Raw genomic sequence first — 19,854 nt, 5'->3', positions numbered from 1 at the left:
ACATTTAAGAGACTTTTAGATGGACCCACGGATAGAAGTAAAAAGGGGGCAGGTGGGGTTAGTTATTTTATTTTGGTAGGACTCTCGCCTAGCCCGCCCATCTGAACACCCGACACCCCGAACGATGCAGGTACTTACAGTGGTCAAAACTAGCTTTCCTGTATAGTGGACCCCCTAAATTTTACCCAAGAAATTGGTCCACAAAATTCAACTATTGCACACGTATATATGGTATTCAACGCAGGCCAAGAGGTGCCCGTAAATTTGGGCCTGGAGAGTGCTAGTGATGAACCATCCCTACAAGAGCCCTAACATCTAGAGGAGGTTCGCCAGGGTTGGCGTATGGAGAGAGAGATGGAGGCATTTGGGACTGGAGTTGCTGGTGGTTCAATTTTAGGTGATCCTGGATGATGACCCCCCCAAGGCCCTTTACACTTCTGAATCTTGAATCCCCCCAAAAAAAATAATCATCTGCTTGTTTATTCCCTCTTCCAGCAGTTCTGTGGTGCAGGGCTCTTGGAAGTAATTCTGTGCTGAATGTGGCCTCGTGTGTGGTTCTAGACAAACTGTCTGATATTCCCCAGGTTATCATGGAATGAGAAAACCAAAAAGTTAAGGTCACTTTGATTGGCTGACCCACGGATCATCATGTCCTCTATGCCAAAAAGGGAGGGGTGGGGGGGTTTTGGCTGACAGTCGTCTCGAGGGGTATGTTTCACTTGAAGCACTTCAACAAGGGTTTGTGAGTTGATAAACATCCCCGGTTTCTCCCACCAACTTCATGAACTGCTTCACACCCATCTAAAGTCTACGGGCTGATATTGGATGTTCTGAGGTGGAACTTGGAACTGCCTTTTGAGAATTGTGCTTTGAGCTGTAGTAGTTAGGGATATTCTACGCGCACACACACACACACACACACACACACACACACACACACACACACACACACACACACGTATATTCACGCATAGTTGGCCAAGAAGTTTAGATAAGTTAGATAAATTAGTTAAGATGTAAAATTATTGTTAATTAATAATATTATTTTAATATAATATTCCTGTAGTCTGGGACATTACAGTGTGACAGATTATGATATATTTTATACTGTATCATATTTATGTTTTAAAGGAGATAGATTGTGGGGTTTTTAATGTAGGCCACAAACGAACACTAACACTTCACAACACAGATCTTATTTAAAATGCCAGAGCTCTGCTCAAGCCAGACCGTCCAGGTGCCTTTACAAAAACTTTGAAGAATGACTTTCAGGATTTCACAAGTAGGTGTTAATTGGACATGCCGTGGAGTCATGGATTATTGTTTTGGAAAGCAACAGATGAAAACGGACTCAGAAAATTGGGTCTGGTGCCGCAGTCTGTCTGACTGCAGTTTGCTGTTCTAAGAGGGTCATGTGGTTTTGAAAGGAGAGAGAGAGAGAGAGAGAGAGAGAGAGAGAGAGAGAGAGAGAGAGAGAGAGAGAGAGAGAGAGTGTCTGCTGGTTTTCTGCAGTGGTTTTTGGAAGCTGTTTGAAACCCCATGTTGAAGACGGGTTGTGAGTTCTGAGTTCAGCCTGTTCAAAGCCCTTGTGGTCCATACAAGAGAGTACTGGCTGCATAATGTTTCGCCTGAGATAAGGGAAACAGAAAAGAAACTCTATGGTGACCTGAAAGAAAGAGGTTATCATCTGGAAAACCTTGATGGGGCAAGTTTCTTTGGCAAGACACTGAAGTGGCTGATCGGAGGGAATCAGTTTGAGTCCAACGAGCAAAAAATCTATCTCTGAAAACCGACAAGAACCTTCCTGAGCGGTAACCATTTACCTTTCAAGCACCAGAGCCTGGTGGAGATTCATAAATATTAAATTCTGTATAAGAATTGCCTGCTACCGGTGAACTTGGAGGAGCGAGAAGTGAGTTTGGACTGTGAATCAAAGAACTTTTCTGAACATATACGCACATTACATAAACGTGCATTTAGAATTAGAAGGGTGCTAAGTTAGGTTAATAGTAATAAGTTAAATTTTGATCCTGTTTTTCTTTTTAAAGAAAATTAAAAGTAACTTTTGTTTGTAACCATTTGTCTTGGTGAATTTCTCGCTGCTGGGTTTTGGGGTCCTCAGGGCCCGTCACAAAAGTAGGAAAGATGTGGAAGTGTCGGAACGGGTGTCAAGGAGATTAAGCAGGAAGCTACCTTGTTGAGAGAGGATGGATTCTGAGATTAAGGGAGCTTGGGCTTTACTCTTTGGGAGAGAAGGAGGGGGAGAGGAGACATGATAGAGGAGTGCAAGATCTTCAGAGGAATTGATAAAGGGGATGGCCAGGGCCTCCTCCCTACACCCCTGCTCAATACAAGGGGGCCTGCCTTTAAGGAATGGGTGGGAAGGTTTTTTTTTTAACCTAGAGAGTGGTTGGTGTGTGGAACACGTGACCTGGGTCAGTAGCTGAGGCAGGTCTGTTGGTGGATTCCAACAGACGGCGATGGAAGAATTTAAAGTGGAGGGCGATGTGAAGGGGGGAATTCTATGGGGTCAGCACAATGTTGTGGGCCAAAAAGCCTGGTGTTCTATGCCTGCTTCCCTCAGTCAAGGCTGGCTTCTCCGGGATTTGGTCTGGGAGGGGTTTTGGATGGCGAGCGCTTACTTTTAATGAGCAGGGTGGCCAGAAGGCTGGCCTCGCCCATCCCATTCGAGGCATTGCAAGTGTATAAGCCCCCATCCGCCTTCTGCACGTCCTCGATCCTCAGCGTTCCGTTGGTGTACACGAAGTAGCGGACATCCTGCAGCACTGCTTCCATGTCTTCCTTGCTCCTGCGGACACCCGGAGGGAAAGGCATTAGTTGGCCTCCTGCAGCATCAACAGCGAACCAGCAGCGCCTCGCCCTCCCTGGCCCTGCGCTGTCCAGCCTGCCCTCAACCACCTCATTCAGTAACAATGATGAGCCACCCTGCAGAGAAGAGGTGGTTCGGTGCAGGGGTGACAACTTGAGACTCAGTGTAGACAAGATGAAGGAGATGATCGTGGACATCAGGAGGACCAGGAACGACTACCCTCCTCTAAACATCAACCACTCTGTGGTGGAGAGAGGAGAGAGAACCAAGTTCCTTGGAGTTCACTTAATGAGTGACCTATTGTGGAGGCTCAATATTTCCTTACTGGTCAGGAAAGCGCAACAGTGAGTTCATTTCCTGAGAAGACCAAACTGGGCACCGTCACGTTGACTTTCTACAGGAGCTCTATCGAGAGTGTATTGGCTGGCTGGATCACCATGAGGTACACTCGCTGCAGAGAAGCGGATCAGAGTTATAGATGGAGCTGAAGGTTGTTGAAGGTTACAAGAGGATATAGACAGGACACAGAGTTGGGCAGAGAAGTGGCAGATGGAGATAAATGTGAGCTGATGCATTTTGGAAGGACAAACCAGAAGAGTTAATGGTCAGTTACTTAACAGTGTGGAGGAACAGAGGGACCTTGGGGTCCAAATCCATACATCCCTCAAGGTTGCTGTGCAGGTTGATAGGATAATTAAGAAGACCAATGGGACGCTGGGCTTCATTAGTCAGGAGATTGAGTTCAGGAGTCAAGGGGTCACGTTGCAACTCTACTAATCTCTGGTGAGACCCCACTTGGAGGATTGCGTTTAGTTCTGGTCACCTCATGTCAGGAATGATGTGGAAGCTCTGGAGAGGGGGCAGAGGAGATTCACCAGGAGGTTGCCAGGATTGGGAAACAAGTTTATGAGGCAAGGTTAGCAGAGCTTTGGAGCAGAGAAGGATAAGAGGAGACTTGATTGAGGTCTACAAGATTCTGAGAGGCATTGACAGGGTGGACGGCTAGTGCCTGTTTCCAAGGTCAACAAACACCAGAGGACGTCTGTAAAACGTGAAAGGAGGGAAGTTCAGGGGTGAATTTCTTCACAGAGAGTTGTGGGGGCCTGCAATTCATTGATGGGGGGTGGGGGTGGAACAATAGGGATGTGCATCGGAGGTCAATCCACAGGACAGTAAGAGTGGCAGAGAGGATCACTGACATCTCCCTCCACCTCATCGATGTGATCGAGAACCATAGAACACTACAGCACAGAAGAAAGCCCCATCGGCCCATCTAGTCTATGCTGGACCAATTTCTTTCGCCTCGTCCCACTGACCAGTTCATAGACCTTGAATATTTAATATTTGGCTGTGCAGTAACTGCGATGCCAACTGTCCCTTCTGCACCTGTTATTATGCATTACCACATTTCCCAGCATGCAATGCACGAGGTTGGGTGGAAACCGCCAGTGGTATATGACAGGTGTCGTGACATTGTCAAGGAAAATAAAGTCATTTAAGTGCTAAACCCACATAAAGTCATTCTTCTTGAAAGAACAAGCATAGCACTTACCAGAAGATTTTGGGGATCGGAGCCCCAAAAGCTCTGCAGTGAATGTACGCAGTCTGCTTCTCCACACATTGGTACTCCGTGCCGGAGGGGGTGAGAATCTGAGCGGGCAGCTCTGGGGAAAGACAGAGGGAGAAGACACATTCCTCAGGGCGACCTGAGGGAGGGCCAGAGGGAAGCCCTGCTCACGCCAGGACCGTTGCTGGGGAATGGTCGAGCAGGGAGCGGCGCTCTTCCCTGGGGTGGGGAGTTTGGGGGAGGGAGAAGCAAGGATTGGTGTGGTCTCCTGGCCTCATTTCAGGTGATGGGGATTGATGGCAAAGGGAGCCTCGTGAGGTGGAGTGAAACAGGCGGAGGGTGGCGTCACTAGGGTTGCCGTCACTCTAGTGCAGTAACTCATGCTGTCACCGTTTCCTTCAATCAGGACTTCATACTCAAAAAAGTTATCGATTTTGGCTCACAAATACTAACGACCGCAATATTGTAATCAAAACACTGGAACATTTGACGAAAACAGCGAGTGTAAAAACTCCAGCAGCAACAAAATCAACAGCGCTTGCTGATGGTGAAACCACGTGATCCAAAGGGTCATTGGGTCATAATGACAGCTCTGACTGGAGGTTCAAATGAGCATTGAGTTTTAGCCTTGTCGGTACATGTAAGATGGGCTGTCTTTAGTTGTTATAACCAATGTCGGGGATATTTTTATTAAAAATAAGTAAATTTCTGCTGAAACACTGCACCAAAATTTTATAGACAGTCATTTCGGGGTCACCCCCCTCTGATGGTGTCACCCAGTGTGGTCTGCACCCCCGCTAGTGACGCCAGTATGATACAAAGCGGGGGTGGGTGGGGGTGAACAGACAGGGAAGGCAATGAGAAGAACAGACAGCACACTGCATGGGGCCAGTGACGGAGCAACGGATCGGGGGGTGAGGGGGGGGGGGGTGGAGAGAGGAGAGACAAGACTCACCGATGACCTGCATGATGATGTTCGCCAGCAAAGTGCCATGCGTGTTCTCAGCCTCGCACTGGTAGACGGCTGAATCCTCTCTCGCGACAGACGTCAGGAGGATCCGGCTGCCCTTCACCGTCCTTCGAGGGTCTGGGTCGGTGTCTGCAGGGGAACCAGTGGTAGGGGGGGGTGAGGCAATTGTAGCACACGTCAGCGTTCCTGTGGTGCCCATCGCCTCCCACTTTCTCGTGGCCATGGGATGTTTAAAGGAAGGGGATGAGTCGGCCTACAGGAGGGAGATCGAAAACTCAGCCAGACGGTGTACTAACAACAGCCTCATGCTCATTAACACCTAGGAGCTGATTGTCGACTTCAGGAAGGGGAAACCCGAGGTGCATGACCCAGTGATCCGGGGTGGGGGGGATCAGAAGGTGAGCAAATGTAAGTTCTTGGGAGTCACATTCTTGGAGGATCTTTCCTGGACCCAACACACCAACGCGTCAGAAAGAGAGCCTGTCGGCGCCTCGACTTCCTCAGGAGTTTGCGGAGGTTCGGTATGATCCTGGCAAATTTCTACCGCCCCCACCATCCAGATCATTAATGTATATGGCAAACAGTCACAAGCTCGGTACTGAACCCTGAGGCACACCACTCATCACTGGCGAAATAGTTATCGACCACGACTCTCTGGCATCTCCCATTCAACCCTCAATGTTATTACCTCACGAGTGAACCTTGCTGAGGAAGCTTACTAAAGTCTTATAGACAATATCCACTGCCTGACCCTTATTATCTGTCTTCGTAACCGCTTCAAAAAATACGATGAGGATAGGGAAACACGACCTTTCCCTCACAAATCCACGTTGACTCTTCCTAATCAAAGCCTGCCTCTCCAAATATTGATATATACCATCCCTAAGAATACGTTCCATTAACTTACCATTAATTTTGTTCCTTCCTATCCTTGGGCTCTTAACATATCTGTAGAAACCCACTGCCAAAACAACCTTCTTTTAGCCGTCCTGATTTCTTTCTTGCCTTTGTTATGCTCCTCGAGTTCGTTGACTCCACATTGCCCATCCCTGCTCCACACTGAACCAGATTCCCAAAAGTCCCTCGCCAACCAAGGTTCCCCATGCCTGCTTGCCCTGCCTTTCAACCTGACAGGAACATACACGCTCTGCACTCTCAAAATTTCCCCTTCGAAGGGATCGACCGGGATCGTAGTCTGAAGAGAGCGTGCAAAATCATTGAGGACCCATTGGCGCCCATGTCGATTCAATCATGAGGAAGGCTCACCCGTGGCTACAACTTTGTATGAGGAGATTCGGTTGGTCACTGAAGACTCTCGTAAATGTCTACAGATGGTTCGCGGAGAGCTTTCTGCCTGGTTGCATCCCGACCTGGGATGGAGGTGCCAACTCTCAGGGCAAGAATAAACTCCAGAGGGTTGTTAACTCAGTCTGCGACATCACAGGCATCAGATTTCACTCCATTAAGGACAACGACACGAGGCGGTGTCTTAAGAAAGCAGCCTCTCTCCTCAACCCCCACCCTCCCCGCTACCCTCTTCACTCTGCTACCGTCAGGGAAAAGGTTCAGGAGCCTAAAGACGAGCACCCCAGACATAGCCTGACTTTTCGTGAGCTATTATGTTGTAAGATGATTATAATGTGAATGTTTACGTTGTGTCGCTGCCGCAAAAACACCGAATTTCGTGACTTGTTTATGACAATAAATCATGATTCTGATTCTGCTCCCATCGGGAAAGAGATCCAGGAGGATCAGAGCCAGCACCACCAGGCTGAGGAACAGCTTCTTTGGCTGGACGACCAAAGGAACTGCTCACACTGACCCTCCGATTCACAAAACCAATATTCACTCGAACCGATGAGAGCTTGTCCTGTTTGCCTCTGTGTGTGTGTGTGTGTGTGTGTGTGTGTGTGTGTGTGTGTGTGTGTGTGTGTGTGTGTGTGTGTGTGTGTGTGTGTGTGTGTGTGTGTGTGTGTGTGTGTGTTACGTCTGGGTGTGTGTCACCGAGGACCGGAGAACGCCGTGGCGCCAGGTTGAACTTGAGCAATCGGACGATGATAAATTCGATTCTCAGCCCCCACTCACCATTAAGGGGGACCCCGTTCACACTCCAGCGAACAGAAGCTTTGGGCTTGGCGTCCACATCGCAGTCGAGCATCACGTTTTCTCCTGGGCCGTAGATTCCATTCTCCGGCTGGTTGACCCAGTAGGGAGCAGCTGGAATGGAGGCAAGAACACGGATCAGGGCTTCACACATGGGCGATAGAACCATAGAACAGTCCAGCACCGGGAACACAGGCCTGTCAACCCTTCGGGCTCATATCATCTACTTCCAATTGGTTTTATTAAATTTAGGCCTACGTCAGGATAACAGGCCCTTCCGGCCCACGAGCCCTGCCGCCCAATCACACCCAATTAACCTACGACACCCGGTACATTTCGGAAAACCCACGGAGACCATAGAACACTACTGCGTGCCCTTCTAGTCGGTGCAGACCCATTTTTCTACCCAGTCCCATCTCGTAGCCCTCCTCCTTCCCCCTCCTGTCCATGTACCTGGCCAAATTCCTCTTAAATTAACCCTCAATCCCCCCACCACTGTCCCAACAACAGTAGGAGGAAATTAAGATTCAGGGATCGGGAGTGCTTGCTGAAGTCCTGTCTGTGAGTGTGTACACATGCGGGAGAGTGTGGCAGGGTAAGCGGCAACTAGCGTCGAGGACCTTTACACCTGATTAAATATTTTAGCCTGGTACTGTGGAAAGGATAGTGGCCACCAGAATTGGAGTCCAACCTGGATCTGATGTGAATGCCTAATTGTTTAATGCCAAGAGTGATCAAATATCATTTGACGACTTCGCCTGTCTGTCTACCGTGTGTTCAATGAAGCTTCCTGTGATTGTATCACGTGTCTCTGTGAACTCACTGAACCTGATTCTGTCCCAATCACAATGGTGGGTGACTTGCAATGGATAAATGTAAGGGAGAGTGGCCTGAAGGAAAGTGCATGGGCAGGAGGAAGGTGGGGGGAGGTGACCTGGAATGTCTGGGAGATTTGTGCGGCTGGGAGAGAGCTCTTGCAACCTGGCACTTGACGTGAGCAAAACCAAGGGGATGACGGAGGACTTCGATGGGGGGCAACCCAGTTCTCGAGGGGAGTCAGCAATGGAGAGGGTCAAGGATTTCAAATTCCTGTGGGAGGGTCAACATCTCTGATGATCTGTCCTAGATGCCATAACAAAGAAGGAAGGGGATGTGAGGAGATTCGGTCAGTCATCAAAGCATCTCGGAAACTTCTACAGGTGGAGAGCGTTCTGGCCAGTTGGAACAGAGATGCCAATTCTCAGGACAAGAATAAACCCCAGAGGGTTGTTAACTCGGCTTGTCACATCATGGGCACCAGACTTTACTCCATCGAGACATCGACATGAGGCGGTGTCTTTAAAAAGCAGCCTCTATCCCCCACCCCAGGCCAGGCCCTCTTCACTCTGCTCCCATCAGGGAAAAGGTCCAGGAGTATGAAGATGAGCACTCAGCTGCACAAGGACGGCTTCTTCCCCTCTGCCATCAGATTCCTGAACAATCAATGAACCCCAAACACGGCCTCACTTTGATGTTTTCATGGTCTCGTTTTATTTATTGTTGTAAGGCGGTTAATATGAATGTTTGCCCCGTGATGCTGCCACAAAACGACGAATTGCGTGACTCGTTCATGACAGTAAATCCTGATTCTATTGGTGGGTGAAGGTAATGGGGGTGAGGAGGGAGTGAGGTGCTTACCTTCCACGGACACACTATAGATGTGCCTGACCAGGCCCTGCCTGTTCCTCATGGTACACCGGTACTCCCCGTCGTCGTCCTCCACCACGTCCTGGATCTTCAGAGTCTTATTGAAGTTCTCGTAGCTGACCCGGCCCTGGGGAAGGCTACCGTCCAGTCGATGCCACTGCACAGTGGGGGTCGGCCTGCGGAACGAGCAATGAAAGGCCTTGGGCAAGAGGTGACTCTCCCTCCAGCCCTGCTGCCCTCAGTAGAAAAAGCAGACCTACATTGACTCTGTCTACCCACTTCATAATTTTAAACATCTTGATCAAATCTCCCCTCATTCTTCTATGCTCCAGGAAATAAAGTCCGAACCTGTTTCACCTTTCTCTGTAACTCAGTTCCTGAAGTCCAGGCAACATCCCAGTAAATCTTCTCTGCATTCTTTCTACCTTATTGATATCTTTCCTGTAGTTTGGTGAATGTGATAGTACAGATTCTATCACCAATGTGTATACGTACAGATTGTAGTGTAGGATGACGGTGATTGGCTGAGAGTGTAGCCACACCTACTGGCAGGTCTTAAAGGGTTGCTCCTAGCCAGACCAGGTCATTCTGGACTGTTCGACCTACTTGTGATATGCTCCAATCTTTTAGTTAATAAAAGCCTTGGTTTGGATCAACAAGTCTTTGGTTCTTTCAATGCGCATTACAATTTTATTAACTAAAAATAAATTTTGAAGGGATGGAGCATATGCTACGGCTGGAACGCCTCGACATCGACCCACAGTCATCTACAGCCTCGAATGACTTTAAGCACTGCGTGAGATGCTTCAAAACATACTTACAGCTCTCTGACCCTGCCATGATAGAGGAAACCCATCGACTACTAATATTGATGACTATGGTGTCTCTGAGAGTCTACCAGAGTCCAGGACGCGGCCACTTACGCCGCAGCCATGAAGGTGCTGAAAGAGCTCTACGAGCGACCAGTGAACAGGGTCTATGCTCGGTACAAACTCGCTACAAGGAGGCCACAGCCCGGTGAGTCCTGTAAAGCTTATATTCAGGCACTAAGGGCAATGGGCAGGGACTGTGCCTGCACAGACAGAACTGCTGTGGAGACCACAGATGATCTCATTCGGGATGCCTATGTGGCTGGGGTTCGATCGAATGAGGTGAGGCAGCGCCTGCTAGAGCATGGGGGAGAAAACCTAGAGGACGTGATCCGGATCGCAGAGACGATGGAGGTGGTCTTAAGTATGGACATGTACTCTCGGGGCTGGATCCCACACTTTGATGTGAGTAGAATGTCCTCCCTCTACCCTACTACTGCCGCTACGCTGCCCGATGCAACCTCAAAGTGTTATTTCTGCGGGAAGAACAAGCACAGCAGGTCCCAGTGCCCGGTGAGAAAAGCCAGGTGCCAGAAGTCCCTTAAAAACGGCCACTTTGCTGCAGTCTGTCACTCCAAAATGGCCACCGTCAAACACAGTGGTACAGATTCTATCACCAATATGTATATGTACATATGTACAGATGGTAGTGTAGGATGACTGTGATTGGCTGAGAGTGTAGCCACACCTACTGGCAGGTCTTAAAGGATTGCTCCTAGCCAGACCAGGTCATTCTGGACTGGTTGACCTACATGTGATATGCTCCAGTCTTTTAGTTAATAAAAGCCTTGGTTTGGATCAATAAGTCTTTGGTTCTTTCGACGCGCATTACAGTGACCAAAACTGCACACGATTCTCCAAATTTGGCCTCACCAATGTCTTGTACAACTTTACCATCACATCCCAACTCCTGGACTTGATTCTTTGATTTATGAAGGCCAACGTGATAAAAGTTCTCTTTACGACCCTGTCCTCCTGTGACGCTACTTTCAGGGAATTATGTTTCTGTATTCCCAGATCCCTCTGTTCTACCGCTCTCCTCAGCGCCCGACCATTCACCGTGTACGTCCTTTCTTGGTTTGTCCTTCCAAAATGCAACACCTCACCCTTGTCTGCATTAAACTCCATCGGCCATTTTTCAGGCCATTTTTCCAACCGATCCAGACCCTTTTGCAAGTTTTTAAACCCTTCCTCGCTGTCCACAGCGCCTCCAATCTGTAGCCTTGAGGGGGCTGCATACTCCGGGGGGAGTGGATGGGCCAGCGCAGGGCACCGTGTCACGGGGAGACCACCCCTCACCTGAGAAGGAGAAGCAGAGGAAGCGACCCGCGGGGACTGCGACTGTGGTGGTGGGCCGGGCTCCACGGCTGAAGGAACCGCACAGGGGTCGTGATGGGACCGCCGGCTGCTTGAGGTGGGGAACCCACGTGGGACTGCGGTCAAAGGACTCATTCGGGGCCTCCCGATGTCCACTTTCTCATGAAGTGGGCATTAAATGGTGCATGACTGCATACTTGCAAACAAGAATCTACTCACAGTCCCTCCGCAATACACTCCAAGTAGAGGGTGTGCCCTCGGAGAGCCAGCTTGGAACTGCTCAGTCCATCGGGATACAGGAGCTGGGGTTTGCGGTACTTCACGGAGTTTGCTGCACAGAAATGAAAGAGAGAGAGAGAGAGACCAGGTGTCCGTCAACACATGCTGCAGAGATCGAAGCAGACAGCAGAGGGAGACAGCCCCAAGGAATTCGATGAAAGCCTGCAGACTTTAAAAACACAGAAAGGGCATCTTTTCTGCAGGACAAATTCGGTCCAACTATGACCCTACCAAAGTGCAGTGACCTGGAGACCATGATTTGGAGGGGGAATCACACGGAAAGTTATTTTGGGAGGGTATCTTCTGCTCCAGACCTAAACGAGGTCTCCATAAATCGAGACGAAAGTGGGAGTCGGACATGGGAATATCAATTGATGAACGGTGCAGGTCCAACCTGTGTCGGACCAGCCTGACAGCGGTAATCAACTCAAGGTAGAGGTGATGCAGTATAATTTCTTGTACCAGATGTACCTGACGCCGCAAAAGATCAATAGGTCTAAGCCAGAACTGTCGGGCCAGTGTTTTAGATGCGGCATTGAGACAGGAGCCTTTGTCCACGCGATCTGGACATGTACCAAGGTGAGCCCCTTGTGGGCAGAGCTAGGAGAAGACCTGAGGAAAATTATAGGTGAGAATTTCCTGCAGGATCCTGAGTTGTTCCTGTGGGATAATGAAGCTGTCCAAATTCAAAATCTGATTTGCATTGATGGCGTTGGCATGGCCAGGGGGTGCATAGGGGGGTGGGGATCAGCCAGGAAAAGTCAAGAAGGATAATGGGCTGAATCACTGGCTGCTGGACTGGGCCAGACCCATAACTCCCAAATATGTTTTTCCTATGTTGTGGCTGTTTTAAAGTCTTCAGTGTTCATTTCTGGTTGTTTATGTGTGACGTTAAATGGATTCAACAATGACTGGATGGAAGATGCTGGAGAGTATGGTGGAAAATTGTTTGTTGAATTGGAGGCCAGTGTCGAGTGGAGTGCCTCAGGAATCGGTATTGGGTCCGCTGCTGTTTGTCATATATATTAACGATCTAGATGATGGGGGGAGAATTGGATGAGTAAATTTGCAGATGATACGAAGGGTTGGTGGGGTTGTAGACAGTGAGGAAGATTATCAAAGCTTACAGAGTGATATAGGACAGTTAGAAGAGTGGGCTTGAGGATGGCAGATGGAGTTTAATACTGATCAATGTGAGATGCTACATTTTGGTTGGACTAATCAAAACAGGACATACACGATAAATGGTAGAGAATTGAGGAGTGAAGTGATATAGGGATTTAGGAATCATGGTACATAATTCTCTGAAAGTTGAATCACACGTGGATAGGGTGGTGAAGAAAGCATTTAGTTTGTTGGCCTTCATAAATCAGAATATAGATGTCACATTGAAGTTATATGGGGCATTGGTAAGGCCAAATTTGGAATATTGTGTGCATTTCTGGTCGCCGAATTACAGGAAGGATACAAACAGTATAGAGAGAGTGTAGAGGAAGTTTACAAGAATGTTGCCGGGGTTTCAGGGTTTGAGTTACAAGGAAAGGTTGAGCAGGCTGGGACTTTATTCCCTGGAGCATAGACGATTGAGGGGCGATTTGATGGAGGTATTCAAAATTATAAGGGGGACAGATAGAGTCAATGTGGACAGGCTTTTCCCACTGAGAGTGGGGGAGATTCAAACAAGAGGGCATGGATTGAGAGTGAAAGGGGAGAAATTTAAGGAAACATGAGGGGGAATTTCTTCATGCAGAGGGTGGTGGGGGTGTGGAATGAACTTCCAGCAGTGGTGGTAGAAGCAAGATCGATGTTAACATTCAAAGAAAGGTTGGATAGGTATATAGATGAGAGGTGTGGAGGGTTATGGGCCAAATATGGGCCAATGGGACAAGGTGGGAGAAGATGTTCTGCATGGACAAGAAGGGCCAAACTGGCCTGTTTCTGTGCTGTATATGGTGATATGGTTATATCGTTAAGCATTTGATGTTGAGGAGATGGGGCGAGGGAGGGGAAGGGGTGTTAGGTTTGGACAATAGAAAATCTGCATGGTTCGGATAAGGAGAATTTGTAATTGACACAGATTTGTAAATACTGTTGAGGACAAAGTTGTAAACTGTTGAGTTCGAATCTGGAAAACTATAAATAAAATATTCGTTAAAACACACAGAAAGGCCAGGGGGAACTCAGCCAGTCTCACAGCATCCGTAGGAAATAGAGATCGATCACTGACATTTCGGGCCTGAGCCCTTCCTCAAGGGGCAAGGAAAAAGCAGGCGGGCATCTGAATCGAAGACTGGGCAGAGGAAGGGGGGGGGGGGAGGATTACAGACCAACAGGCAAGAGGTGTTAATTGGATGAGGGGAGGTGAGAATTGATTTTGTCTCTGTGAAAGGAGACAGAGTGAAGAGAAAGAGAGGGAGAGAAAGAGAGAGAAAAACTATAGGAAAAGAGACAGGGGAAAGAAGATGGAGGGGTTTAAACAGAATCTCTACCCAGTCTCAAGCAACTGGAAAACTCACTTATCCGGCACCTGCTAATCCCCATAGGTGCCTTTTTTTTTTAACTGTAATTGGATATCAAGGAGAGACCAGGTGAGAATTGATCAGGGAATGGTGGGGGTTGGGGGGGGGTGTTATCTGTGAATGAAGAGCTGAGGGAAAGGATTCAGGAAGAAAAGGGAAAAGAGAGAGAGTGAGAGAGGAAAGAGAAGAGACAAAGAGAGATATACAGGAAAGGAGACAGGTGAAAAAGAAGTGGAGGTTTAATGGACAGAGAGAGAGAGGGAGAAAGAGAGAGAGAGAGATAAAAAGAGAGAGGGAGGGAGAGAGAGAGAGAAATGAAAAGGAGATGGTCAAAGATGGGGGAAGGTTCTAAGGGAAACCGGAGAAGTTGATGTTAATGCCGTCCGGTTGGGGGGGCCCAATAGTTCCTCCAATTAGCGCACGGTCTGGCCGTGCACGAGACCGTGGGAAGACATGTCGGCAAGGGAACAGGACGGGGAATTGAAACGGGCAGCCACCAGGTGGCGGACAGAGCCGAGGTGCTCGGCGAAGCGATCTCCTGGTCTGTCCGACTCAGAGGGGACCGTGATGGGAGAACCGGATGCAGTAGATGATTCCCCCCCCACCACCCCCGCAGAGTCACAAGGAATTCAACAGGTGGCTAAATCGACACCTATCACATTCTCACACCCATTACCAGACATCGACTCAGCCCGTACACAGAAGAGGGCAAGTGATGGAGCCAGGAAACTGCAATGTTATTGTACATCTTTCAGACAGCTCCATGGAGAGGGAGGGACCTGTAGATGAAGCGACGGTTAAACACTTTCAAAGACGGTGACTGAATATAAAGTACAGCCCCTCTCTGTCACTGGCTCCTGGACTTCCTAACAGAAAGACCGCGGTCTGTCGGGGTCAGTAGCACAATGTCTCCCTGAATGCTGCCGAACCTCAGGGCTGTGGGCTTGGCTGGCTCCTGTTCACACTACTGACCCACGGCTGTGTAACCAGATCCGGCTCCACCCTTGTTGGCCAGTTGGTGAATCACACGGCGGTCGCTGGCCTCATCAGTGACAACGAGGAGTCGCTCTACAGAGAAGAGGTGGAAAATCTTGTGAAATGGGGCGAGAGGAACCACCTGGGTCTTAACATGGACAGGACGAAGGAGATGATCGTGGTCGTCAGGAGGACCAGACACAACCACCCTCCTCTACACGTCAACCACTCTGTAGTGGAGAGAGGGAGAGCCCCAAGTTCCTTGGATTCACTCAACACGTGACCTATCGTGGAGACTCATCATCTCATCACTGGTCAGGAGGACGCAACAGTGACTGCACTTCCTGAGAAGACTGAACTGGGCACCGTCATGTCAACCTTTTGCAGGAGCTCTATCGAGAGTATCCTGGTCGGCTGCATCACGGCCTGGATCGGTCACTGCAGAGAAAAGGTTCGGAGGTCAATCCACAGAGCAGTTGAGAGGATTATTGGAGTCTCCCTCCCCTCTCATTGACATGATTGACCTGGATCGTTATCCAAAGAGAGTGCACAAAATCATTGAGGACTCTTCCAACCCCGCACACAGCTGCTCCCGTCAGGGAAGAGATCCAGGAGGATCAGAGCCACCACCACCAGGCTGAGGAACAGCTTCTTCCCACGGGCTAAACGACCAAAGGAACTGCTCACACTGATCCTCTCATAGTCACGAAACTAGATTTATTTGTATCGATGAAATACTTGTCCTGTATGTGTATGTATTGTGTGTCTGCATGTACGTCTGGGTGTTTTGCCCTGAGGGCTGGAGAACGCTGTCTCGTCAAGTTGGATTTGTCTTGAAGATCGTAAGGGGTGGACTTCCACCAGCGGGGAGATACTCAGACAGGAGGATGTCTCAGCAACACCAGAGGCTGATCATTTTGAACCGTGGCGTGGGGAGGTGGATGGAACTGCGGCGCCCCTCCCCCCCCCCCCAACCCTGAAGGGATGAGGCAGATCGTAGCAGAGACAGGCTACTCACAGGTTGACACTTCAAGTGCGATGGGCTCCTTTTGAATGATGGTGCGGGTACCGGGGATCTGAGCGTAACAGGTGTAGTCTTCCAGGCTGTCCTCCACGAGCAGGTTGGAGAAGTATAAATTCCCATCCAGCCCCTGTGACACTCGCTCGTTCAACCTTATGTTGAACAGCTCTGTGGGAAACAACGGTAATGAGGAGAATCCTGGGAAATATAGACAGACGAGACATGCATCGGGGTGGGCAAACGATTCAGGCAGGGGTGGCCCACCTTTTAACTTCGACATACAACACGGTGACAGGCCCACGAGTCCATGCCACCTAATTAACCTACACCCCTGGTAGGTACTTGTGGGCTGAACTGGCCTGTCACCGTGTTGTATGTCTAAATTAAAAATTAAAAGGTTGGGAACTGCTGGATTAGAACGTCGAACACTACCGCACAGTTCAGGCCTTTCAGCTCTCGATGTTGGGCTGACCCATCTATTCCTCGTTCTAAACCCTCCCTACCGTAACCCTTCATTCTTCTTCCATCTATGGGCCTATCTAAGAGTCTCTTAAATGTTCCAGCCTCCACCGCCACTCCCTGGTGAGGTATTCCAGGCCCCCACAACTCTCTGTGTGAAAAACAAACCCTCCCTTCACTTTGTACAGGCGTCCTCTGGTGTCTGGGAAACAGGTGCTGACCGTCCACCCTATCTACGCCTCTCAGAATCTTGTTGACCTCTAACAAGTCTCCTCTCATTCTCCTCTGTTCCAAAGCTCTGCTAACCTTGCCTCATGAGACTTGTTTCCCAATCCAGGCAACATCCTGGTCAATCTCCTCTGTGTGGATAAAAACATGGGCTTGCCTGTAGAAAGCAGGGAGCAGTAGTGGACGGGAAGTATTCTGCCCGGAGGTCAGTGACAAGTGGGAATTTCACAGGGATCTGTTCTGGGATCCCCTGCTCTTTGCAATTTTTATAAATAACCTGGACGAAGAGGCAGGAGGATGGGTCGGTCATTTTGCAGATGACACGAAGGTTGCAGGAGTTGTGGATGGAGCTGAAGGTTACAAGAGGATATAGACAGGATGCAGAGTTGGGCGGATCAGGTCCTCTGGTTTGGATCTCACCGACCCTCAGTGGGAAAAGCTGACCTACATTTACTCTGTCAATCCCCCTCATAATTTTAAACACCTTGATCAAATCTCCCCTTATTCTTCTACGCTCCAGGGAATAAAGTCTCAACCTATTTAACCTTTCCCTGTAACTCAGTTCCTGAACTTCGGGCAACATCCTAGTAAATCTCTGCACTCCTTCTATCTTACTGATATTTTTCCTGTAGTTCGGTGACTAAATCTGCACACAATTCTCCAAATTTGGCCTCACCAATGTCTTGTACAACTTTACCATCACATCCCAACTCTTGGACTCAATACTTTGATTTATGAAGGCCAAGATACCAAAAGCTCTTTTATGACCCTGTCCACCTGTAATGCTAACTGAGTGTCTGTATTCCCAGATCCCTCTGTTCTCCCATACTTCTCAGTGCCTGACCATTCAGCGTGTATGTCCTTTCCTGGTTTGTCCTTCCAAAATGTAACACCTCACCCTTGTCTGTATTAAACTCCATTGGCCATTTTTCATCCCATTTTCCCAGCTGGTCCAGATCCCTCTGCAAGCTTTGAAAACCTTCCTCGCCGTCCACGACGCCTCCGATCTTAGTGTCAACCTTGCTGATCCAATTTCCCACATGATCATCCATATCCTTGATACAGACGACAAATAACGATGGTCCTGGCACTGACCCCTGACATTGAGTGTTCTAAGTTCCACAAAACAGCAAGGGTGCGTCTTTTGGGATTTTGACCCCCGAGGAGAGGAGAGAAAAGACACGGACAGCTGGAGTGGCAGGATGGGCCGGGATACTCACTGCTTGTCATCCAGATGATCATGGAGGAGGCCATACTGGAGGGAGGGTTGCACTGCAACACCAAGGACTCTCCCTCCTCTCTCCTCAGCTGTTGGACACTTTCCTTTGGCCATTTGGGTGTGCCTGCCAAGCGAGAGAGACCAATTGAAAACATGTTTGCTCAGCTGCCTCAAGGACTCCATGAGATCGGCCAACAGCAGATGCAGTGGATGATCCCTGCAGATTCGCAAGGAATACAAACCCTCATCTGGTTGGAGATGGAAGATGAGGTGTTGCTCCTCTGATTTGCGGGCTGCCTCAGTCGGGGAGGGTGTGAGATGGCCAGGGGATGGGGGGGGGGACTTGAAATGGGCAGCTTGGTGGAGCCATCTCCCGGCCTCTCCAATGCAGAGGAGACTGCAGCGGGAAGCAGCAGGGAGATGACAGCCGCCCCCCTCCCCCCTGCCGTAGGTACACAAGGGAAGCGTGGCTTCACTCGGAAGGGTGGCTTGGGGCCCTGACTGGCGGTGGTGGGGAGATGCGCATGTATGGGTCCTCTCCTGCGGTCCGGGGATAGTTGCCAGGGGGCCGATTGGTGGGGAGGGAGGAGCGGGCAGGGGAGTCATGGAGGGAGCGGTCCCCGGGGAAGGCGGAGAGGGGAATGTGTCGGGTGGTGAGATCAAGTGGTAGATGGCATAAATGGCGGAGGAGGATGTGTTGGATGCGGAGGCTGGTGGGGTGGTAGGAGAGGACAAGGAGAATCCTATCCTTGGGAAGCGGGGAAGGGTGGATGGAGGGGTAGGCTAGGGCAAATGTGCACCCACCCTCTCTGATGTAGAGGAGACTGCAACAGGAGCAAATTCACAAGGAATTCAACTCGGCTAAGTCAGCAGGCCACATCCTCATGACCATTACCAGGCATCGACTCTGTTCACGCACGGAGCAAGGGACGGAGCACAAGAGCCCAGGCAACAGGGCGAGAGAGAGGAAGGCCGTGATGTTTGGAGGTCTGAAGAGATCAGATCAAGGGGCTGCGGGCGCCCAGAACTGGAACCGAGATGCGAGAGGGCGCCGAGGGAGCTGAAAAGCTCCCAGTCCCGTGTGAGCCTCTCTACTGGTGGACTGTGGAGCATTCAGGCCGGTCACCTCACTGCCTGGTACGGAGGCGTCAACTCTCAGGACAAGAGCGTCGTTAACCCAGCCTGCAACATCACGGGCACCAGATTTCACCCCATCTAGGACATCAACACAAGGCGGCATCTTAAAAAAGCAGCCTCTATCCTCAAAGACCCCCCGCCCCCCCCAGGCCAGGCCCTCTTCACTCTGCTCCCATCAGAGGAAAACGTCCAGGAGCCTGAAGACGAACACTCAGTGGCACAAGGATGGCGTCTTCCCCTCTGCTGTCAGGTTCCTGGACAGACACGGCCTTGACACAGTCACAGCCTGGGTTTCTCTTCCCTGGTAAGAAATTCTGATTCTGACTTTGGCATGACATCAGGAATGATATGACTCCCCTCCCTTCCACATCCACCCCCCCCCCCCCACCCCCCACCGATCCATCTCTCAGTAGCTGGTTCGCTGGCAGTGCTCCAATCAATAATTGCAGAATAGCGTATGCTAAATTTGAAGAGAAAGTTCAAGAGAAATTCTTCCTTTTATTCGGAACCTACTAATGTCACGTTGGACATTGTAGCCAAAGGTTACGTAGAAAAGGTGTCAGAAGACATCTTGGAACGTAAAGATGGTAGAAAATGGTCTTTACCTCATCATGGAGTTATTTGTCCACAAAAGGAGAAAATACACGTAATATTTGATTGGGGAGCATCATTTGA

The 19,854-nt window shown here is 49.6% G+C and overlaps 1 protein-coding gene across 6 annotated transcripts in view; it reads right to left on the bottom strand.

Annotated features, from left to right (window-relative positions):
• Window positions 1–19,854, bottom strand: part of LOC138759175 (neural cell adhesion molecule L1-like) — a 137,765-nt gene that overhangs the window by 35,135 nt on the left and 82,776 nt on the right. For 4 of the 6 annotated variants that reach the window (XM_069929206.1, XM_069929207.1, XM_069929204.1 and 1 more), the window contains 8 exons: window positions 18,044–18,166; window positions 16,134–16,304; window positions 11,562–11,673; window positions 9,148–9,332; window positions 7,453–7,584; window positions 5,353–5,496; window positions 4,383–4,494; window positions 2,643–2,809 (listed from right to left, as the gene is read on the bottom strand). In XM_069929206.1, the coding sequence (XP_069785307.1) occupies window positions 2,643–2,809; window positions 4,383–4,494; window positions 5,353–5,496; window positions 7,453–7,584; window positions 9,148–9,332; window positions 11,562–11,673; window positions 16,134–16,304; window positions 18,044–18,166 (1,146 nt within the window). Of the gene's footprint in view, window positions 1–2,642; window positions 2,810–4,382; window positions 4,495–5,352; window positions 5,497–7,452; window positions 7,585–9,147; window positions 9,333–11,561; window positions 11,674–14,137; window positions 14,682–14,816; window positions 15,044–16,133; window positions 16,305–18,043; window positions 18,167–19,854 lie in introns of those variants that run through there. The other 2 variants (XM_069929209.1, XM_069929208.1) reach the window with 2 other exon arrangements.

The sequence above is a fragment of the Narcine bancroftii genome, chromosome 3 (genome assembly GCF_036971445.1).
Source record: "Narcine bancroftii isolate sNarBan1 chromosome 3, sNarBan1.hap1, whole genome shotgun sequence".
Classification (NCBI taxonomy): domain Eukaryota; kingdom Metazoa; phylum Chordata; class Chondrichthyes; order Torpediniformes; family Narcinidae; genus Narcine; species Narcine bancroftii.
Note: the sequence above shows the minus strand (reverse complement) of the source record. Positions and strands in the feature narration are given on the sequence as shown.